Genomic DNA, 24,785 nt, shown 5'->3' with positions numbered 1-24,785 from the left:
CTGCAGTTAAGTGGTTTTCATTCATTTTTATGTCTTTCATATTTCTCAATTCAATTGTGTCATATTTTTAATTGTGGGGCCTTTTCTAACAGACTATACAGTAATGTTTTTTTTCATAGTTGTATTATTTGAGTTGAATTCGTCTGCAAAGTACTGGGTTCAAACTCACAACCTTAGTATTGACAAGCTGGCGCTAAGATTTCTTGTTTGAATTGTTTTACATTTGTGATTTCAGGGCCTTTTACAGCAGACTATGTGGTATTGGCTTTGCTGATTGTCCAAGGCTGTACAATAACCTATTATAGTTGTTAATTTCTGTGTCATTTGGTCGCTTGTTGAGAGTAGTCTCATTGGCAATCATACTACGAAACACACGTCAGGCATACTAAGTTATAAACCTGATACTTTTCATAACTACACCACATCTTCTTTTTTATATCCACAGTATTCCTGGCACAATAATTTTCTACACCAAAATATTTTCAAAAACTCATATATTTTTCTTTCTTTTATTGGCTAACAGATGTAAAATAGTCCAAAGTGTAATATTTTTTTCTTACAGTCAAAACAAAATGGAATATAAATTACAATAAAAACGTTAATAAAAATTTGTTTTCTCGAGCTGCATCTTTTCAAAGGACGGAATGTCATACTTAATAATACACCTAGTTGAAATTTACAATTAAGGGGGTAGACCTTGGTCCAGGGAGATAACTCTTTAATTCAGTGATGCGTTTGTAATAGTCAAGATTTATAAATGTATTTTAAGCATTTACCTGAAACAGATTGGAAATAATCTATGTATCATAGAAGCTTAGAACGTATTTATGACAATGGCTGACACAAACGTACGGATGATTTTAAGAGTTATTTCCCTTTACCTAGGTCTACCACCTTAATACAAATAAATATTTCAACTAAAGGAAACTTAAATAATTTAATCTATAGATCATTACAGAAAAAAAAATCATACATTATAAAAACAAACGTTCTACCTGTAATAGTTTTAAAATACTGAAAGAAATAATCTATTAAATGCATTTCTCAAAATTAACGTTGCCATTTGTTCTCACTGTATCAAGTCTTCAATGCTATTAAAAATCATTCAGTATTTGCATAACATTTGAAATATAATATTTAATGCAATAGAATTATTATTTTTGATAATTATATTTCAATGAAAAAGGTTTTAAATAATTGAATCTATGTACTGTTCTTCTAATACTGGTTACTGAACTTTATAAATTTGTTCTTTTGGTATCTATCTACAGTTGTTCTATTGATAACAAAATGTTATTGTAATTAATTGATATTCTACTTAAAACAGAATTTTATTGTCATTGTGTGTTGTTCAATTATAATTTATTATTAACTGAATTTTAAAGATTTTAATTGTTCTACTGATAACTTATATGTTAAATTAAATAAATATTGCAAAATGAAATACATGTACACTGATGTAACCCCCTTTTCCATCCCTTCCCCCCATTACAATTTATCACCAAAATCAGCACTTCTTTAAAATTACATATTTATTTGCCTGAAATAACATTAAATTCAAATATTGCCAAAACATCTCAAAATGTATCTTTATAATATTAGGCAGTACAATATTCTTTTTTCCCCAAAATATCACAGATTTGTCATGTAAAATTGTTGTCCATTGGTTAAACAGTCTTGCACTATGAATATCGAGCTTTTTCATTGGCCAGTGCCAGTCTTCTGATGTTTCCTATACAACCAGCCGAAGCTTCCTGTAATTCTTCATCCTGTGCTCCGACCATTTTTATTAAAGGCTGAAAGAAAATAATAAAAATTTTATTAAAAATTATTAAAAACACATAGGATATGCATTGATGTGTACTCATATTTTTTACATAAAAGTTGAATAAATTGTATAATGGCATAGAAAAATCAAAGTACTAGTCTATCCACTGCCTGCCTTTTTTTATGGATACAAGAACATAGTATGAAACAGAACTTGCACTTCTTTGAAACCTTACATGAAGTGAAGTCCCCTTTTTAAATGATTAGGAAATGTGGTGAGATGGCTTGCAACCTTATGATGATGATGTCGACAATAAGATCATGTCATTTGTAATTCCTACTAATTTTGTTATTTTTTTCTGGAACCGTACAAATTCTCAAATGTTTCATGTTAAGCCAGTGACAACTTTTATACATTAAAGTATTAAATTTTGATAAATGGATTATATAACTTATTTCAAGATAAAATCACCAAAATATCCTCTGGCAAAAGGTCATCATTTAAAAAGATCAGAATCGAGGACAAGAAAATCTTCAACATAAAATATTCCAAATATATTTAAATGTATAAAAATCATGACATTTAAACTTTGCTTAAGAAAAACAATAACAAAGGAAAAAATTAAAATATGTTACATACCTTAACGACTCCAGCTTCATGCATTGTTATACAATTTTCAGGATTTTTGGATAACTGGAACAAAGCTTTGGCTGTTGATCGGTGAACGTTCTCATCTGTGGATTTCAAATATTTAACTAGAGGGGCGACGGCACCTTCTCGTCCAAACGCTGTTCTGTTGTTGCCCCAGTTACAGCACCGTGCTATAGCTTCTGCTAAATGCCTCCTCAATCTATCATCAGTCTGTGAATAAGAATTTTACACTTATTAATAAGAAGATCAAACAAAATAGTTTGAAATAAGATGTGAGACTTTCAATATAGTACACAAAGTAAAATTCAACCATTGAAAGACAATGTGAGACTTAAACAATCTGTTGTCAGTCGGTAGAAAGATATATATAAAAAATTTAAGCTTATTAATAAAAAAAATAATTAAATTAATTGGTATGAAACAAGATAATAGATTATAAATATTGTAAACCAAGTAAAATTTAACCATTGAAAAACAACTAGAGACTACCAATATTATACACCAAGTAAAATTTAACCATTGAAAATCAACTTGAGACTACCAATATTATACACCAAGTAAAATTTAACTATTGAAAGACAACTTATGAATTTCAATATTGTACACCAGGTAAAATTTAACCATTGAAAGACAAGTCAGTTGCAGAAGCTGTTATCTATTTTCAAAATGTAGCTGTAGTAGGTATAATCTTTCTGTTTTAATTTGAGATTTCACAAAATATTAAGCCATAAATACTCTTATTATCTTACACCTACATGTATACTCCAAATAGAAAAGTGAGTTAGCAGTCTTAAAATAAATTACATCCAACTATAAATAGTCTATTTTTCTGCATACTATTTATCTGTAGACAATAACTTTTTCCAATCGTCAATCAAGAACATTAAAGCTGCCGTTAATAATTTATATATTAGGTATATTGCAAAGCAAAAATTTATAAATCAATAAATTTCTTATTTTAGGCATATTTTGTAAGATGTCTAGCCTTCTTCAGTTTCTTTATTATTCTTCTTAACTTCAGTGTAGACATTTTCTTTAAATACTCAAGTCTACCATGTTCTATCTAGTTTACACTTTCACCTCCTAATAACTATCTTGACTAAGAGCAAACATTTCATCTTAAATTGAAAAGCTTTTTATTTCGTTTACAACATATCACAACAACCAAGGCAATATTTAGAGTAATGGGTTGTGGCCAGATATTTAAAAAAAATGGCTGATGCAAGGTTTTGTGTCAATAAGATGAGAAATTTAAGATTTTGCAATAGAATAATATCTTTTATCAAATAGAAATGTGAAAATTCAAAGCTTGTTCAGTAAAAAATCATGTTTGTCTTTGAACACAATTTTCAGCAGAAAATTACATGAAGTACGAAAGTCAGCCCCCCTTTTTTTAGAAGAATTCTGAATCTGTATCAAACATCTTTAGTAATAATAACAAGTTTGAGCAGACATTCATCATCTAAAACAACACTTTAATCTACTTAAAAGATTTTCCTGTCAGCATAATACATTGGTATCCTGAATTTAGAAAAATACGATTGTTTAATCTGTTTTATCAAATCTATTTCAATGTTTACAAACAATTATTAACGCATTTGGAATGAGCGTCCTCCTTAGAGATAGGATTAACTGCCTGTCAACCAATATTGCTATAGTAAATATCTGCCCTACGGAAAATTACATAATAAAAATCAATTTTTTTAATGGAAATTTAACCTGAAAACTGTACATTATTGATAAGGTATAAAAACACAGTTGTTGCAATTATGTGAGGTCCTGTTCTGGGGAATTATTTTCAAGTGTTGGGAATCAGCTGGAAAATTATAACGGATAAATTGGAATAATTGTGGAGACAACATTCAATTTGATTTTTTTCAATTATAATAAAAAAAAAAAATTTATAAGCAAAAAATTCAGGAACTTAGTAAAACATTTTATTTTATGCTAGACTTGTGCTAGCTATATGAAGTATTGTAGTAGAATAACTCAAACATACATGACAATAAATACCAAGTCCTGTATACCAGAAAAATCTGCATATATACAAAATGGATATTTTAGGAATGTTTATAGCTATGTATTCCTCACATATATAAAGAGATAAACAAAATGAAAATAACATTAAATAATTTTGTGCATCATATATAAACTTTACTGAGTTTGCCTTCCTTCATCAGCAATGCATGTGAGGCTTAAAATGCCTGATCTTTTTTTTTTAAATTAAAAATCCAAAGATGTAAAAGAAAAAGCTATGTTAGAATGTAATAGATATTTTTTTAATTACTAAAAAATTAGATCCATTCAACTGAAATTTTCAATATATATATACAGATAAATTAAAAGATTTGTTTATGATAATGACTGACTTTTTACTAAATTCAGGACATACTTTAGGATGTAACAAGTTCAACAACAGGAAATATAAATACTCATGTCAGAAGTACTTAATCTCCATACGTTTTTTAACTACTCATTTCCTTATGATGGTTGTATATGACATGTTAAGTATAGATTTCATATGGTGCAATGACCATTCATGTTTTGTGGAAGTTTTGTTTTAAATAAGTTCCTTTGATTCTAAATTTCTTGAAGAAAAAAAATTGATTTTCAGAAGTTTTGAAATTTTGTGAGAACTTAACCCATCCTATTTTTTTGGACAGTGGCGTGTAAACTTATAACCTTAAAATATTTCTAATGGGTTCCAAGGAATCCTGTGCTTGGATTTCTATGTATGTCTTGCCTGCAATTGCTGCTATCAGCATAAAAGTGTAATGTTAACAGTCAGTCAATTAAGCAGTAAAATACAGAATTGATAAAAAATAAAACTTTCCCAACAAAAATGTCGCAGACTCGACATAAATCCTTTATATTTAAGGCTAAATCAATTGCTTTATCAGACTGAGTTAATTCGCACATTAATCGTCTATATCCTCAATACTAAATACCTCTATATTGTATTGCTTGCCCAAGAGATTAAACAATGTAAGCACTTGAAAATGTCAATAAAAATCTAAATGATATTGATAAACATTTAAATACAAACTTAAACATGTCAATCGACAAATTAGGTTATGTTTTGTTTTATCGGAAATACCCGTACTAAGGATGGTTTGTAACACACTTAGCACATAGCTTGGGGTTTATGTATGTGGGGGAAGTATTTAATGAATTGAATTAGGAAACTTTTAACCTTTGGTTTATGTACTCCCTTTATCAATATCCAATTTCAAACTTTCTAAGAATCCCATAACTTCTATGCTATTCCATTTGCTATTTTTAAATTTAGTTCAATATGTTATTGGAGTTTAGTATAAAGTCTACCTTCACTGAAATAGTACAAATTTTTGTAAAGGGGCCAGCTGAAGTCTGTCTCAGAGTGTGGGATTTTCTCGCTGTGTTAAAGACCACTTGGGGGCCTTTGGCTGGTTATTGCTCTTTGGTCAGATTGTTGTCCCTATGGCACATTCCTTTCTCAACTATATTAGTCTACATGAATATATCTGAACCCCTGTTGGCTTTTTTGAAATTATAGTATCTCTATGCATGTATATGGACATTGAACAATGACCAAAAATGATTCAACCTAACTAATTATGGACAAAAGTGCCCTCTAGAACAGAAATCAAATTTGTGCTCAAGTTGGTACCTAGACATTTTTGGGAATCTTTATAGCTTGCTGTTTGGTATGAGCCAAGGTGTTGAAGACTGTACAAATTGACCTATAAGGTTTACTTTTATAAATTGTGACTTGGATGGAGAGTTGCCTCATTGGCATGTATATCACATCTTCTTTATCTATCTATATTCTGTTCATTATTTCAAGGTCCTTATATTCAGCATTTTTCCCTGATTCTCTTTTTTTCAAACCACGACCCTCCATAGACAAAACTTAAAACTTATACGAGGGTCTGGATGGGGTTTACAGAATAAAGAATTATAATGTCCCCCCCTTTTTTATTGAGAAAATGCTACAAAAATAGAGATTCATGAAGTATAAAAATATATTTGGAATAGAGACCCATGGGTTAAAAAAATAGAATGGAGAAAAATAGTCTCAAATATAGAATTTACCCCCCCCCCCTCCCCCCTAATATTGTAAGATAATGGTAAATCAATTTAAATTTATATTAAGTCTACTACAATATAAAATGTCTAAATCAATCGAAGAATGTAGAACCAGAATAATAAATCTTGATACTAAGGAAATGGACGATGCCTGGATATTTTGACAACTTGCCATATACAGTTAGATACAATTAAAGCAGATATTTACGAATAAATCAAGGTCGCCACATATGTTACAAAATATCCAATTTCAATATAATGAATATTTGTCAATGAAATAGATGTTTATGAACAGATAAAAGAATATCTATTAGGATTGGGGAAATATTCATATAATCATCATGAGTAATCGTGAGATAACTTATTTTATACAGTAAATATGTGATTTGTATCTGTAAATATGTATAGCATTCTATTGGATTTTTTTTTATTAAATGAAAACGAAAGCAAAGCATTTTTTTTAAACCAGTTTTGATAAATACCTGTCACAAAACTTTATTGGGGAAAAATATGTTATATCTGTTCTTCATGGAGCACATGCTTTATAATTTTTTTCATGTTGGCTTTTTTCTTCTATTAATTGTTTATTAAATGCTTAATATCATGTCAGAGCAAATCAGCTTTGTTGTCAACAAGAGCATTTACTTATATTAATCATAACAGAAGCTGATTTTTTTGGGGGGGAGGGGTGGGGGGAGTCCAGGGGACCAACACTCCTGTGATGGAAAAATTTTGTTTATTACATAGGGAATGACTGAGGCATGAGTGGATCTGTCCCCTCTTAGGCAGTCAGTGCCCCCTATCTTATGAAATACTTCTGGATACGCCATGTACCGCATTGTCAAATTTGACTTGCAAACAGTTAACTCTTCATACAAAATGTGCATGGCCAGGTCAATGTTTTTAAACACAAATTCAATTATAAAAAGAAGCAGTCATTTTAAATTTGAAAGAAATATGCTGACCTAAGATCACGTAAATTTTTTCACATTTTTAATCTATTTGGGGGAAATTCTATCCATCAACATATGTCAGGATAATAACAAGGGTCAAAATATGTTTTAAAAGGTTACAATTATTTAAAGGTAAATCAAACAATATTAATGATGGTTATTAAATATGATTTAATCACATGATATAGGTACAAATTGAAATTTAATAAGCTGTCTTTAAAGATTTTTTTAAAGTCAGTTATTACTGTTCAACCAATAGAAAACAAAATATGAAGAAAAAAATGGTGACAAAATAACTCCATTTAACATTGTCTTTAATTTAATGTGATATCTTAATGCTTTTAATGTGATGGGGGAATTTTGTGTTAATTAAGTGGTAGATCTTCAAAAGTAATTTTCAATACTTCTAGACTGTACATGCATACAGTTAATTGAACATTTGTCTATTGTTGAAGATCATTTAAGTTGAGCTTTATATGTTGTGCCTTTTAGTACTTGTTGTCTTGGTGACATATACAAGAGACAAATTTGGTGTATGGGCTGGGATGAATTAACGCCTCCCCTTATGGAGATACATTTATATTTAATGCAGACTTTTTAGGACCCCCAGTCCTATCAAATGATGCCTTGTTGGTGGCCCACCCTCCACTTTTTAAAATCCAGGATTCACCTCAGTCAATTAAATCCATTATGCCTTATGAACTGTGGTAAAAAATTCTTTGCAACATTTATAGAAAACATTAAATTAAATAGTCTACAAAGAAATAAAGTTTCTGATATCAACATAGCATATAAATAATAAATAAATTGAACTACAAATTGGGTCTCAATTCCTTTACCATAATAGTAATTAATAAATAAATTTTATGAAGTACATCTAACTTTAATATTATGATCATATAAGTACAAATGAATAAACATATGCCTAATTCAAATCACCAGATATAGATAGTATTTCCTATATTAGTCATTTTGGTATTTTTAATCTTAAATGTGTACTCTGCCCAATATATGCTTCCTGGTCACACCAAAAACCATCACTAAAAGGCTATTTCAAAATCAATAACCTTTTAATGTAAAGTTGATACATCAATTTAGTAGGGGCTCCATTTAGGAGTTGTGGAAAATAACTAAATAAATAAACTATTCATCTAAGGATTGATAGCTGTTCTGTTTAACCAACATTACCACTAAATTTTTAATATCTCCTAAACCTATTAAATCTATCCTTTATTCTTTTTGACTTAAAGAATTAAAGCTGAAATAAAACCAAAGACCAATTAAATTTCAACTATTTGTCTTACTCTTGCTTTTTTCCAATATTTTGGCCGATAAACAACAAATTCTTCAATCTGAAACAGTTATCCAAATTGATATACATACAAGGGGAGATAATTCTACATATAACCTAGTTATCACAACTTAAATTTTAATGTTCCTAAACCTGTTAAATTTATCTTCATTCTTTAATAATTTAATTTAAGATGTAACATGTCTTCTGATTGGCTGACGTTATTTTGTTATCAGCCCATAAACATAATGTAGTCATGCGACCGTGACGTCAACAACGTTTTTTCATTGTTTTCTACGGTTTAAAATGTTTAGAATTAAATTATAAGAAATGACTGTAATATTGTTTCTGTCTATTTGAAATAACATAAAAAATGTGGTGCACACTATATAAATAACACATAGCTGAGAGGGTGATAGAGCAGATTGGTACCCTGAGAAAACATTGTCAACCGCGGCGAAGCCAAGGTTGACAATATTTTTTCAAGGGGTACCAATCTGCTCTATCACCCTCTCAGCTATGTGATATTTAATTTATTATACTGAACGTTCTACCATTATTGTCTTTTACAGATTAATTTTATTTCAAAAGGATTTTCTATGACGTCACGTACATAACAACGTTAAGAGTATTAGAAATAAACAACTCAATGTTTTTTTTATTTATTTTGACAGATAAATAATAAAATTTGATCCAAAACGTAAAACTTAAGCATTGTATTCAACTACTTGATGTAAATTCAATCAATTGTCCTTAAAATTGTCGATTTTTGATTGGTTTAGACGAGAGGGTAACATTCAAAAAAATTGTCACCCTCTCAGTTATGTGATAGAGTAAAATGACACCCTCGTATTAGCCAATCAGAATATGGCATTTTAACGTGAAGTATAATAATGTTAATTAACCCGCTACACACGTTATTTAGTGTGCACCAAATTTTTTATGTTATTTCTTCATAGACAGAAAAAATGTTACAGTCATTCCTTAAATAAATAAAAGAATTACAACTGACATAATCTCATCAACCAATTAAATTTCCACTTATTTCTGACTCTGTTTTTTTTTCTAATATTTTGGTTGATAGACAACAAAATTATCAACCTGGAACATATACATACAAGGGGAGATAATTCAAATCAATATTTATCATTGCCATTGATAATAAATAGTAATATGATTTTTTAAAGATGAGGATGAAATTTGAACGTTGATGAACAATATCCAATATTGTAGCTTTTAACAGGCAGCTGTAGCCAATGAACGATCAATTTGTTAGCAGTGATCGCATGAATTCACAATATAATTAAGACAGAAAAATAGTGAGCAGCCATTATTTTATGTTTGCTCAAAATAATCTGCAGTCAAACAGATAAACTCTGATTAATGAAGTGCAGCATTCCAACACTGTGGAAAGATAATCACTCATGGGTGATATGTGAAATCACTGTCAGAAAGAAAGAATGCTTAATGATACTTTTATATTTTTAGCTTCACAGATATATAGTTAAACATTTTGATGTTTTAATATCAGCTTATTAAGGAGTTTTAAATTTCTATTCATATCTAATCACTTAGTCAGCAGGCTCTGCAAAACACATGCTCAAAAATTTGTGTTGAGTTAAGAGTCTGTTACAATATTTTAAAAATATAACCTTGGAAGTCTGCATTTGATTTGGTTGGATATAATAATGGATTTTAAAAAGATATTTCTTATGATACAAAATAACCAAGAAAATTTCCCACTGCATTCTACCAAAAAACAGAAACTGTCAACATTTAAATTGAAGCATGGAAATTATGAGACTTTGGTGTTTGCAGACTTCACAACTTCATTGATCAAAATGTTCTTCATAAAATGTGTATGTATATTTACACTATATTGAGGTTTAGAATTTTCACTTTTTTCTTCTCTTTTTGCAACAAAATATAATTTATGTTTCTTTAATAACATGAAACATGAATGAACTCAAAACTTGAATTAAGAAGATAAAATTAACATGAATCAAAAAATATATGTCATTATGTCCAAAACATTTCCATTATCCTTAGTTAAACTGAATTTTTCAAACAGTTCAAAATCGCCTTGAATTGGAATGCTATTCGCCATTATCAGCAAGCCATACAACATTTTCCATTAAATTCTTGTTGGGGCATTTTTAATCATTAAATAAAATGTGTACTTGCCTCCAATTTAAGTAATTTTGTTCTTATGGCTTATGGTAAAAGAAAGATTATTTTGTTTCAAATGGGAGACAACTCATTTAAAAATTGTTGAATAAAATATAAAACGAATATTTCTGAAATGATGGATATGTGGACATAGTACATATATTTTAAAAGATAATATGGGGACGAAGTCCCCAATTACGGTAGAAAAATCAATGAAAAAAAAAAAAAAAAAAATCTGGGAAAATTTCCCAAATTTTTCATTGTACTAATGAACTCAAAATCGTTAACTTTTTTTTTCAGATCTAGTTCCTGTTCCGGTTTTCCCGCATTTGCGCAGAAATCTGTCTTGTTTGCATGAGACTTTGATTTTTTTTTTTATATTTATCAGTCTAGTAAAACATAAGATTGGATCTCAATACAAATTCAATTTTAATAATTGTTTGATATGAAAAAAAACGTTACGTTACCTGATGAAAGCATTTCTTTTGTTTACATCGAATATGACGTCATAACTTAAAGAACGTCACAGCTAATTCCCAAACAACAGAACCAAAATCGGGAACGTTACGTACGGTATTTCGGTTTCTTTTATCAACATGATTGAATTAAGAAAATAATACATACAGACTTCGTCCCCATTCACAGGTTATGCCTGCCTCATATTAGTTTAACAAGAATTGCAACTCTTCAAACTTTTTGAACAACTGTTTACCTCAGAATTAGTTCTTACACCTCTCCATGCAAACTGTAATGGCCCACATAATAATAACATCAATTGATTATTAAAAAAACAAATAGAGAAAGGAAAAAATTGATTGTCATTGCACTCTCCTAATTGATTTATGATCACCTTTCAATTTTGTTTTAAATTCTTAAATATCTATAAAAAACAATAAAAAAAAATGTGAAAATGTTTTTGTGAAAAAGAAGAGGAATTTTAATGTAACTTTATTCAATACCTTAAATGCAAAAAAGTTTAAATAGAAAACCTTATTTGTCAAATCTAACTAAATATTTGGTAAAGGGAAGTAATTAATTTACTTTCAATTACTACATTCCCCCTTCAAATAAAACTTACAGTATTTGTTAATCTTGCTAACATTGGAACCACACCATGATCTGTTATAACTGCTAAATTCTCTTCATCTTTGGCAATATTCGCTATAGCTGCACAAACACTTGCTAATACTTCTTTATGTTCTGATTTTAATAAACTAACTATCAGTTCTAAACCACCCACAAATGATCGAACCATTTCACCTGCATCCTGAAAAAAAGTGAAAAAGTGTTCATGTTATTGTAAACTGATAATAAGGCTTATTTATAAGATCAAATATTCCTGCTCAACTCAAACCCCAAGTATCAAAGGCAATAATTCATTATAGTGTATATAAATGCTAGGCAGTGTTGTCATAGAAGTTAGAAATAAAAAGTACAGGTTCCAGCCCCGGCACCGGGGAGGAATTTACGAATCAAATCTACTCTAACATCGTTAGGTTCATTTTCTAGGCACTTTATATATATATGAGGGTCTCTATAACTAGGGGAGGGGTCTACTTTTCTGTCATTTATTTATACAAATTTTCTTAATTATTTATCTTTTAGCATCAAATTATTCTATATTCGCTATTATTTTATTGCCCATTATTTTCTTTTCCATAATTCCCACTCATACATGACAAAAGTTAGTAAAAGTGATAAGAAAAACAAAGCTTGATTTTTTTTTAAGGGAACAACTTTAATCTGCAAATTGACCTTTTAAGGGAGAAAAATAAAGTTAACACAATGATATCTGAATAAATAAATTCATCATAGACACCAGGATTAAATTTGTATTTATGCTAGTCTACAAAAGACTCATCAGTGACACTTGAATCAAAAAAAATTAAAAGCCAAATAAGGTACAAAGTTGAAGAGCATTGAGAACAAATTTTCCTAAAAGTTTGGAATATTATACCCTGAAATTTACCTTTGCATTTTCTATACAAGGACATATAGCCCATGCAGCACTGGCTTGGACCTCTGGATTCTGGTTTTTAAGTAAGGACCAAAGTAATCGCACACCATCTAATTTGTCTATGATCCTGAAATATTGTACATTTTATTAGTAAAATCATTACAAAAATTAAAATGAAATGCCAAATTTCTGCATTCAAGTCTTTAGAAAATTTGTATAACATTGAACCTTGAAATTTATTGTTGATATCTTAGGCCAAAAATCCATAAAAACATATATCAGGTATGCGGTATATGCTTTGCTCATTGTTGATGGCTGTACAGTGACCTATAGTTTCTTAATTTCTGTGTCATTTTGATCTTTTGTGAATGGTTGTCTCAAAGGCAATCATACCACATCTTCTTTCTTTAACCAACACTTAAAAATGAATCAACAGAAAATAAAAACTTACGCCATATTATCTTGTTCTTCTGCACACTGGCCTACTGCTGTTGTTACGTTGACTAATAATGATTGGTTTGTTCCTGTTAATAGATTAACTAATGGAGATATTCCTCCAGCTTTTCTTATCTGAGCTCTGTTAGGAGGATCTTTGGCCAGTTCACCTAATGCTCCAACAACATTAACTAATACCTGCAAACAAATAATATTAGAGTTTAAGACATTATCAAAGCAAGAAAGATGTTCAGTAGCAAAAAAATCTGAACACAAAAGAAAAATTTTCAAGGAATAAAAACATCTGGGTCAAACATCTAGTTTGAATTATTTTTTAAAACATTCACATTATAATAAACAAGCATAAATAACAAGATTACGGTCCAATGTAATCATAAAAATATTCTTAACAAATGAAACAACCTATTTACGTTATTCTCTGATACCCTTAGATTTGTACTGTTGTGTATTTTAGTCCCTTTTTGTACCATAAAAGTATTATATAACATTTGAAGATAGATTAAGTCAGATTTTAACTGTAAACATCAACTCCATAATACACTAAACTGATTCTATAATCATTATCAGTGTGGATCACCTATTTTCCAGGGTACCAATTTTCATGGATTAAGGAATACTTGAATTTCTATGGATATTTGATTTTGAGGTTTCGCCAATGTCTGGACAAGTCATTAGAAAATCTGTATTCATTTGATATCTAAATTTTTGGTTCTCTTATACCCAAAAATCCTTAGAAAATTGGTATCCAATGAATAATAATGAATCAACAGTATTTTGAAATTCAGTCAAGATTTTACCTCTTCAGGTTGATTATTTAATAATGCTACAAGTCTGTCAACTGCTTTTAACTCCTGAAATCTCTGAACATTTTCTGGACTTATAGCACATTTCCAGATAGCCCCAGTGGCTGCAGCTAAAAGTTCTTTATTTTCAGTTTTTTCTAATAATTTCACTAAAGGATCTAATCCACCATACAATCTAACTAAATCTCTGGTTTCTTTTTCTTCTGCACACTGTGAAAAGATATAAAGATGAGATAAATTAGAATAAGAAACATATATTTTGGTCCTATCTCATTCTCCAAAATGTTAGTTAGCTATGACAAAATTCTGGAGTTTTGTTGATATAAAAACTATGAATAGAACTTCTACTGTTTACACTTCTGTTATTAAAATCGAATTTTACTACAGATTTAAATTTGTATCTGTGTTTAGTAAATTAAAAAGATAACAACAATTAATTTATCATAAGAGAAATTCTGATTTGTGCGTAAAATGAGGAAAACTGAAAGCTGTCTTCAGTGTGACTTCTGCATTGACAGATTTGAAAATTTAGTACTGTGGATTCATTTATTTTCGTGGGTACCAATTTTCGTGGATTAAGAAAAACTTGCATATTCGTGGATATTTAAATTCGTGGTTTTGATGAAGTCTGCATACAATCCTATAGAAAATGTATTCTTCGTTGAACATTAAATTTCATGGTTTAATTGTGCCCACGAAATCCACGAAAATTGGTATCCAACGAATAATAATGAATCCACAGTATATTGAATCTAAAACCATTCATAAGTTGATTGATCATCTATTTTCAGTTTTACTTATGATTCACATCACCTTGATCCTTCTGAATGTAAATGAAATATTTGTCTCATGAACATCAACAAACAATCTTACCTTGAAGATAGCTGCTGCACAATGCATCTGTAATTCATCTGTACTACTGTTTAAATTTTTAACCAGATCCTGTACCATTCCTTCTGTTCTAATAGCTAATCTGTAATTTTGCTGTAAAAAAGAAATTAAATATAATTATAAAACAAGGTTCACAAAACTTGGAGAGGAGAGAAACAAATAGCATTCAAGGAACATATAAGTCTGCTCAAATATTAAAAGAATTTCTAATTCTCCTCTAATTTTTCTCATTTAGAAAGTTGAAATCTTAGTCATCTATCTAATTTATGCAATCTTTTTGTGTTTGTCCTAAACTACTATCCTTTCATTTTGTTACTGTCTTCTTTTCTACCACTACTACTTCTACCACTTTGCAGCTACCATAAATACACTAATTATTTTGCCATTTTTGGATTCCAGTGTAATTTTTTAAATAAAAATATTTTTTCCCACATAAATTCCTATTTTGAATTAATTAACTTTTTGTCATTCAAGGCCTTCTATATCTGACGTTTTGCTCATCTTTAGGACTATAAAGTTACATATATATGGTTTCTCAAATATAAGTTATTAGGACTCGGCTGTCAGATTGGCAATCATTTAACATCTCCTAATATAGTAAACCTAATTCCCCCAATAAACTAATCAAAAAGCCATAATACAAGTCCCCTTGAGACACCCTTTAAATCACCACCCTCTTTATACAAAACAAGTAAGTACCTCAGAAGAACATTCTTGCAATGTTCCAACTACTGGAATCAACATTTCTTCATGTGTAGATTTGAGTAGTTTAGCTAACAGTGGGATAGCGCCAGCTTTTCTCATGGCTTCTTTGTTCTTCCTGCTCTTACTACAGCTCCAGAGAGCTAAAGCACCACAGCGGGCTACTTCTACGTCTCGTTCAATTTCAGGATTCATTGTGGAAGGGTTCACACTTCCACAGTCTAATAGTCCAACCTGAAATTGATTATGAAATTAAATTTTTCAGTTCATTAGCTTGAAACATTCTACAAATTTGTCTGCCAATGAATTGTTTATGCTTATAAAAGCTTATAAATATCTTTAAAAGTTTAAATGTATATTTTTAATTCGATAATATTAATATAAGTCAGCTAGGTAGCCTGAAGTTTAACGTAATTATCCAACAAGTCTTAGTCACAGTTTACAATTTTATTTGAACAGGGCCTCTGTGGCAGAGTGGACTTGTAGTTCTTTTTTTTTCTTCTCATGACAATAAAAATTCTATCTTGCTATTAATTGACAAGGATTGACAGTTTTCCTGTAGGAAAGATATCCTATAATACAATTAAACCTCTTATTCTTATAAATAACGTAACATTTTTCTGACTTCATGTTCTGAAAGTTTCTATAATTTAAATTGTTTGCTTTGTTCATAAAATGGTGACTTACCAATTTTTTAATTCCACCATGTTGTCTAACTGTACGTCTAGCTCTCCTGAATTTAGCAACATTAGCGATTGTCTCTGCAGCTAAACATTTAAGTTCCTTGTCATGCTCTCGTAATATTTTCACCATAGTCTGTAAACCTCCCAAGTCAGCAATAGCTCTTCTGATCTGGGTATTGCGTGAAATTTCTTTCAAGATTTTCAAAGCTCCAATCTGTAACACCATTAAAATAAATTAGAGTCAAGTTCTTTTTGTTGTTGTTTAAGAAGCTTTGATAACAATGATAATATCATGAGGCAACAATACAAAGGATATATGTAAAGGGTTTCCTTTGTTAAAAATAGGTAGAATTACAAATACTCTTTTTATCTTGCCCATTTTTTTGTAGACTTGGTATAATTAAAAGACTTGGAATAAAGTCCAAAATTTTAATTTTCTTAAATTTTTGTCTTATAATCATTTGACATCTGTAATTATCATATAAAAAAGATGTGGTATGATTGGTAATGGGACAACTCTCCACATTAGACCAAATGTTCATTAATGTTATTAATGTTAGAAATAAAAAAATCTTTTCCCTTAAAAGCTTAGATTATATATTAATGATGAAACGGTTCACACAACGGCTTCAGTGATTTTTCAAGAGTTATAAATTATACCCCTTAATTGAACTCAAGTAGCCACTTACAATGATTTACTGCCAGTCAAGAGTTACTTACCTTGCATTTGATTTCCTCTGTATCCAACAGGTTGATGAGGACCTCTAGACCACCAACATCTCTGATAGCCAGCTGACATGTCTCCTGAGCCAGGTTGAAATCTCTCATTGAACACAAAGCAATAATGGTAGCTGTTTGGTTTCCTCCCTTAAAATAGAACAATAATTTTCTGCATTATATATTTGAATTGAGTATAGAGACTCTATCGTTGTCACTGTTCGATTACACTGATATACATGTACTGAGGTCAGATGTCAAACAACTAGCTAGCAAATGTGACCCAAAGTATTATAAGCATGACATTTGGAATTTGTTGTCATGTGATAAAGAATCTGTTTATCCAGAATTACATTAATTCCTTAACTTTGATATCTTTAACAAATTTTTGTCTATTCCATCAGCTTGCTTGCTGAACATTTATCTATGTTAAGACATTTAGCATGAATATAATGTGACAGCTTTTTTTTACCTTGAGATATTTAACCAGTTTCTGTATTTGCCAGTATTCTGATGGCAGATCAGCATTTGTTTCACTTCTCCTTTCCACTGCCTCTTCTTCCTCTTCACTCTCTGTAGAACTTTCACTGAATGAGTCCTCATTATCAACTGGAGTTTTGGATTTCATTCTGGAATAAAAATTAATATCACGATTTTGATAAGGTGAAAAAGTGAATAAATAACATTTTGTTAAGTATAACAAAGTCATACATAGAATTTTAAACTCTAAAAAAATTATAACAATGTTTGTGGATTTTGTGGGTAAAGGTGACCAATGAATTTCACTCTCCTATGAATAAAATATTTTCTTTAAGCTTGCATGTACATCGACTCACTAACATTCTTCAGGCCCTAGTCAATTTAGACTAGAGCCAAATGCTCCTAGCAAAAATTTGGGATTGAATCTGATAGCCCAATAGTTTTAGGATATAACTTTCAGACTAATTTTAAAATGAGATATGAATTCTATTTTCAGTGTTTCTTATGATTTTTGTTGGCTACCTTTGTGTTGTTTTCTTTTTCTTTAATACTCTCTTCTCTCTATCCATTTTCTCTGCACTATATTCCTCCATTCCAAGAGCTCTCCATTTCAGTGATGGTTCTAACTTCTTTTTTTTCTGTGATTTTGATTTTTGTTTATCTTTATCCTGGTCGTCCATTGTTTTTTGTCTACCCCCTCTTGGTGCCTCAGATCTGTATGTTTCATTTGCATCATCATCATCCTGCTGTTCAACTCTTACATCCATGTATTTGTCATGTTTGTCATGTTGTTTTAGTGCAAAATCCTGAAATAAAAAAATAATTATGAAATTGATCAAGTAATTATATTTATAACAATATGTAACAAGAAGCAATGGAGTAAAAGTGTTGAGTTTAGTGATTACTTAAGAAATATATTTTTATTTTTTTTAAACCTAAACTGTTCAGCATTTGTTACCCTTCTCTCAGAAGGATGGATGTGGAAGGGTTTGTTTGTCTCCCTCCCTACACTTCCACATGATGGCACATCCCTTTTATTTGAATAATCCTAACAGCGTGTTATAAATTAATGACCATCAACGTTCCATTGTGAGTGTAAAAATATTGGATGGCATGTCTATACTATGTTACAATCCATGAAAGAAAGTAAATGATACATAAATTAAATGGGAGATAACTCACTTGTTTATCAATCATTTCAGCAAACTTTGGACTTTTATCTTTCAGTAAGGTAACAAGTTCTCTGTATGAATCTCCTTCTTTTTCATAGTCTATATCTCCTTGGTTATCTGGACCCTATAAAGGAAACAAAATGCATGATTAAGAAAGCTTCTATAATAATAAAATATGCTGGGATTGTAAAGTAAGATGTCACACATTATCTTGTTCTGTGTTCAGTTTGGTACATATGTACTAAGTATGGATAATTTTCAGTGATTTAAAAAATTATGTCTAATTGCAAGGTTTAACTCTCCCATTTTTACTTGTGTTTAATTATAATCTTTTCCAAAAATAGAAATTATCTGATAACAAGTAAAATCAAACCATTTGATTTGACATCAACATATATATTTATTTAAAAAAACAATTTTAAACAAAAAGTTGCAGGTGTTGTTAATGTTGAATTTCATTTTTTGGCTTAATGTTGAAGGCCTCACTGCGACTTTCAGCTGAAGAACAGCAACAAAAGCTCTGTTTCTTTGCTTTGCTGTGTTTTTTTCTGCTGTGCATATTGTGTATACAGAATTTATGTCATGGATGGATACCCCATATCCTTTTTTTTCTTTTTATTATACCCAAACTAATAATTCAAGTATTAAATAATAAGGAGTGTGTTTTGTTACAATTTTGTCACAGTATACTATATGTATGAAATGTTACCTTATTGCAGTAGTAACCACTTGTGTTGGCAGTGACATAGAAGTTTTGTCCATCATGTGGTTTGACTTCTAGATAACAAATATCTCCATGGAGTTGTCTCTTTGGTTGAGCTCTGCAGCCGTTCTTGAAAACATAGTTGTCACCTGAGAATGAAAAATTTTCATCATGAAAAAGTTGCAAAGTTAAGATAAATAAATTGCATTTTGCCAAAAAAAAAAAGGTCATACATGAAATACTGTTTATCTGGAAATTTTCCTGCCTATGTTATTTCCAAAGTTGACAAATTTATGATTTTACGATAAAATTGAACATAAACAAATATTTTACTGATCTTTGATATGCATTGCACAAGGCCTTTTAAGTCAATAATGAATGCAGCAAAGATCTAATTGCACAATCTTTAATTGAGTCAGTTTTATAAGGAATACATGTAGTTCATACACAGGGCATAACATTAAGATATAACTATGATGTAAGTTTAGAAAGGTGTAGCAACAATGTACTGTAAATTCAGAAATTATTGCGTGCATTTACTATTGCGATTTTGTCATTTTACACTTGAATGCGATTTTAATTTTTACGATTTTGAGAAAAGTCATGCTTAATTCCGTTAAAATATAACAAAATGCGAGTTTTAATTATTGCGTTTACAACTCAGTCGCATTATTCGCAATAATAAAAACCTCGCAATAATTTCTGAATTTACAGTATATAGATTTTCCAGGTAACCATATAGGAATAAATCTAAAGCTTAATAAGAATTTGAAAAGATGACACTGAATTTTTGTGAACATTGCTTTTCTAATTGATCTCATATAATTACCCCAGTAATCCAATTTTTCCAAAACTGTGTTGTCATCCTCGTGTCCACAAAGTTCTTTCAAGATGCTAACTTCTCCATCTACAGTTACTGGTGTAAGTCTGACTTCTCTGAAAACATAAATATAGATACAGTTACATGTAATGCTTGTGACCAGGGTTCTCCATGTAAGAAATTTAAAGAAGTGATTTGAAGAAGTGAAGCCAAGCTAGTTCTAAAGATAGAGTAGGTTTTGAAAATAATTTTGAAGTTAGATGCATATATGAAAATCATGGAAGACAATTCCTTACAAGTGGAATACTTATTTGATTATATGGTTTAAAATAAAATAATTTTTCAACTTTATAATATCCCCCAATATCACAGTGATTCTGTCAACACCAGCATGAGTATTTTTTTCCCTGCAACACCAGCATGAGTATTTTTTTCCCTGCAACACCTTCTGTACACTGTAAAGTGTGAAAGACTGTCTAAATGACATATATACAGAGGCTTGTGTTTTAATTTTTCAGTGGAACAATTTTTTTCAAATGCCAGCAATTTTTGTGAAGAAAAAAACCTATTGGCATGTTCAATACAGTATCTATTATTTAATTATTATGCAGTATCAACTATCATGAAGAACTTATTTTATGTTTTTATTTCAGGTCTTACTTTGAAATTATAGTGATGCTCTGGTCCATGAGCTGTTGATCTAATCGCTGAAGACATAGTCTCAATTTCAATACACTTTTCATTTCTTCAATTTCTGCTTGTCTATCTTCGTTTCTTTCTTCAGCACTTTGTTTAGCTAATATTTCCTGCTCTTTGGCAATTTCTTCCATGTATCGGAAAATAGAGTTGTCATCTCCTTCAACTGTGGCAAATCTGTCTCCAAGCATGTTGGCAACTGGATCCCTGTTGGCTAAAAAGAAATAATTCAATATTTTTAAAATGTATTAAACAGATGAACATCAACATTTTCTTTGACTAGGATTGTCAGTTTTCCTATCAAAGGTCTGTGGTTTTCTCCAGACACTCTGGTTTCCTCCACCAATAAAAACTGGCAGCCATGAAATATCCTAAATGCAGTGTTTAAAAGAGACTTTAAAACACCAAAAATCAAATCATAATCTTAAATAAATTATGCTGCCTGAATTTTGCTCATGGTTGAAGATCATACTTAAACATGTTGTTGTGTAAAATCCTTTCCCTTTGGTGGATGATCATCTCATTGCATTGGCAAGCATTCCACATGCTCCTTAAATTTTATGTTTAACCTTATTACGGTATGAAAATTTTAAGATACAACGACAAAAGTTGGAGTTGAGTGATGACTATACCTTCTAAACAAGCTCTAACTTCATGCATTTTCTTATCCCCAGCAGCTCTCATCACTTCCTCCGCGTGGTGCATTGTCATGACACTGACATTGTATGTCATTTGATCATGTTTCTGTAGGCAAAATAAAGGCTGATCTTTTCCTGCAGTTTCTTCTGATACAAGATCTTCTCCTCTGAAATTATAGAATAAATTATGCTTAATCTCGCTATAAACCATGTTTAATCCACCATTTTCTACATAAGAAAATGTCTGTACCAATTAAGTCAGGAATATGACAGTTGTTTCCTATTAGTTTGATGTGTTTGAGGTTTTGATTTTGCCATTTGATTAGGGACTTTGGTTTGAATTTTCATTATTTTTGGAATTTTACTTCTTCGTCATTTACATGTTAACACAAACAGAACCATAAAATGTATGTCTTAATATATTTAACAAATATGGAAAAAACTTTGAATTTTGCCCCAAATTTGGTATTGTTTTTCACATGTTTCTATATTGATGGAGCTGTCTGCTTTGTAGCAGATGAACATCTTTTAATACTTTAAAGTACATTCCATTAAATCCTCTGAGAGATTGGTTAAACAGATGATCAGAGAGGTTTCTGAAAGCCACTGAAACCTTTATCAATTTCAAAATGTGGTCTCTAACCAATTTCATTCAAGTACTTGAGTGAAACAAATAAAGTTGGTGAAATGAACCAGAATTAAAACTAGACAGTAAGTCAGTAATCCAGTGAATAAAATAGGTCTGTACTTTCAAATTGAATATATATGATAATGGTCTACATGTATGTGGTACAGCCTTTTAATTAGTGTTGTTTATATATTCCTATCCATCAAATGAATACTAAATAGTTTACTTAAGTTTTCAAAGCTCTGCAAAATTTCTTATTCATTGCTAGTCTAGCTTTTTGTGTAATAATTTTTAGTGACCAAAGTTGTTTTTTTTACAAACCATTTTTCAAATTGTTATGTTATTTTAATTTGTTTACCTGTCTGTCATTCCTGGGCCTTTTATCATGTTTGGTTTTAAAGATGACTGCCATGTTAATGGTTTTTTAAAAACAAGTTTTGATTCTTCTGGATACTTAGCGCTGAATCCATCTACGAAAGCTATGATACTGTTTAGAAGTTCCTCATTTATTTTTGTGTATTCTAATTTCCCACCAGACCCGCCTTTGGCTGAGGTCCACTGTGCTGCTCTGGTCAGAGCCTGTCCCATTTTATTGTTTTATGAAATTTTTCCTAAAAATAGATATAAGTTATAACACAATATTTTAATATTTCACCATAAACAATTTATACATTTTGGATCAAGACTATTTGAATTTTCAGTTGCTGCTATAATTCTAAAATTGTATACATGTATGTGACAGAAAATACAACAGCTGTCCACAAGGATGCTACATTGGCATGGGGACCCATCGAAGAAAAAAATACATGGTTTATAACAATCTGCCCCAGACTGGTATTTGCAAATGATTGTCTTTAAACTGATAGGAAAACTGTTGGAAATTGGTCTTCAGACTAGTTGTTGCAAATCATTTTCGTGCAGATTATTTTAACGGTTCCCTCTTCATTCTCTTGCTCAAGTTGGTACAGGAGGGACACATGTGTACACACCGAGTCCGACTGTGCTGGAGGGACGCATATGTCCATGTTTTAAGTTATGCAAGCTTTTCAATATTGCTGTACCTCTTTCAAAATAAAAGTGAAAATTAAAATGTGTAATATGTTTCTACAATGGCTTTCAATCTAATGGTCATCACCGCATGACGTCATAAATCGAATGAAGTAATTATTTGGCATGAAACGTCACAAACGTAGAGCTATTGTATTTTCTGGCATATGAAATGCAACCCTGAAAAACACCTGACATGCCTGACAGTAAATAGGGTTAATCAAAGTATTTTATTTGACAGAAATACTGATCTTAAGCACTGATAGATTCTGTATCTGTATTTCCCACTTCTGTAATTAGGATGGGTACGTCACAGATTCCTTTCGGCTATTATGTGACGGCATAATTAAAGCCAGGTGTGTACAAGAAAACTTTTGTCAGTTTACATCTTAACCAAACATTAACACTATTTAACTATAAACCTAACAGTAACACAGACATAAACCTAAACCTGTTAACCATAAACGAATTATAAAAGGCTGTATTCACAGGCTGTGACAAGGTCATGAACATGACGAATCCCAAGTGACTGACACATACTGTATTACTGATGTGCATAAATAGATTTTTTAGGACATGCAATTTTTTTAAGTCTTTATGCTCAATGAATCTTTAGATCTGTTTGGCATATTATTTATCAGTTTTCTAGATGAGTGTATCACAGAAGAACAAACAGTCTGAGTTCCAAGACATGGAAATGATGGATCGTGGATGTATTTTTTTTGTAAACCACGACATATAAATCACGATTTTATCATGGATTTGCCGAATAAAATACAATTTTTTTTAACTGAATGATCTTTTCTGCGAAATAAATATATTGATGCATCAGTCTTAAATCAATAATTAACCGTTAACTTACCAAGAATGTGATGTTTATGAAATTTAAATGTATGTAAAGCAGGCAAAATAAGTTGTTATAGTTGCTATGGTCAGCGCGCAGGTGTGTAGGAAGTTGGTAAGGGAAATAACTCCGTTAAAACAAATCCGCGCCAAATTTAAAACTTTTTTATCACCGATATTTGAAATCATATTTTAATTGAAGTATTAGCAATATAGGCAGAGACATATAATACAATTATTTATTTTATGTCTCTGATATAGGGTTATTGCATGAATATTGGGAAATATTGTCCCGAGTAGATCTTTATATTGCACGAGCTTGTATAGCAATATAATATTTGAAAGTTATCTCCAGCTGAGATATGTATATACATATATAAAACTGAATCACAGCACTGCACTTATTATTCAGATTTAATGCTTATAAAATTGGGACTTTCTATCCCTTTCTTTACGAGATAATGATTGATTCGATTTCAGGCAGCATTTTCATTAGTAAATATTTCACGCCGCATGATTTTTAAGATGAGAATGATTTGGTTATAATTCATACAATTATTGTCTGCAGTGATTCTTCTGGATAAAGGCAGAGACATATAATACATTTATTATATGTCTCTGATAAAGGCCAGGTACAACGACTGCCACT

At 30.4% G+C, this 24,785-nt stretch overlaps 1 protein-coding gene across 2 annotated transcripts; it reads right to left on the bottom strand.

The window, feature by feature from the left end:
• Positions 1-548: 548 nt before the first annotated feature.
• On the bottom strand, positions 549-24,258 carry LOC134695180 (outer dynein arm-docking complex subunit 2-like). Of its 2 annotated transcripts, XM_063556392.1 has the most exons (20): positions 24,156-24,258; positions 22,605-22,857; positions 21,613-21,785; positions 20,945-21,194; positions 20,294-20,400; positions 19,471-19,613; positions 18,772-18,885; positions 18,112-18,395; positions 17,582-17,738; positions 17,113-17,259; positions 16,397-16,606; positions 15,707-15,943; positions 14,990-15,100; positions 14,111-14,326; positions 13,309-13,490; positions 12,870-12,984; positions 11,979-12,167; positions 11,613-11,645; positions 2,408-2,629; positions 549-1,796 (listed from the first exon to the last, which is right to left on the bottom strand). In XM_063556392.1, the coding sequence occupies exons 2-20, from the start codon at positions 22,832-22,834 to the stop codon at positions 1,683-1,685; spliced, it is 3,234 nt and encodes a 1,077-aa protein (XP_063412462.1). In that variant the 5' UTR covers positions 22,835-22,857; positions 24,156-24,258; the 3' UTR covers positions 549-1,682. The 2 variants fall into 2 exon arrangements, with proteins under 2 accessions (XP_063412462.1, XP_063412463.1); XM_063556393.1 differs by lacking the exon at positions 11,613-11,645 and having other exon boundaries at positions 553-1,796.
• Positions 24,259-24,785: the final 527 nt, after the last annotated feature.

Source organism: Mytilus trossulus, chromosome 13, assembly GCF_036588685.1.
Source record: "Mytilus trossulus isolate FHL-02 chromosome 13, PNRI_Mtr1.1.1.hap1, whole genome shotgun sequence".
In the NCBI taxonomy this organism is placed as follows: domain Eukaryota; kingdom Metazoa; phylum Mollusca; class Bivalvia; order Mytilida; family Mytilidae; genus Mytilus; species Mytilus trossulus.
This window is presented reverse-complemented; position numbering and strand designations above follow the sequence as displayed.

Coding starts and splice junctions, on each gene's coding strand:
- LOC134695180 (XM_063556392.1), bottom strand. CDS start 22,834: ATGGGACAGGCTCTGACCAGAGCAGCACAGTGGACCTCAGCCAAAGGC. Junction 18,886..19,470: donor GTGGTTACTACTGCAATAAG/GTAACATTTCAT, acceptor TTTCCTTTATAG/GGTCCAGATAACCAAGGAGA. Junction 11,646..11,978: donor TAGCAAGATTAACAAATACT/GTAAGTTTTATT, acceptor GGGCCATTACAG/TTTGCATGGAGAGGTGTAAG.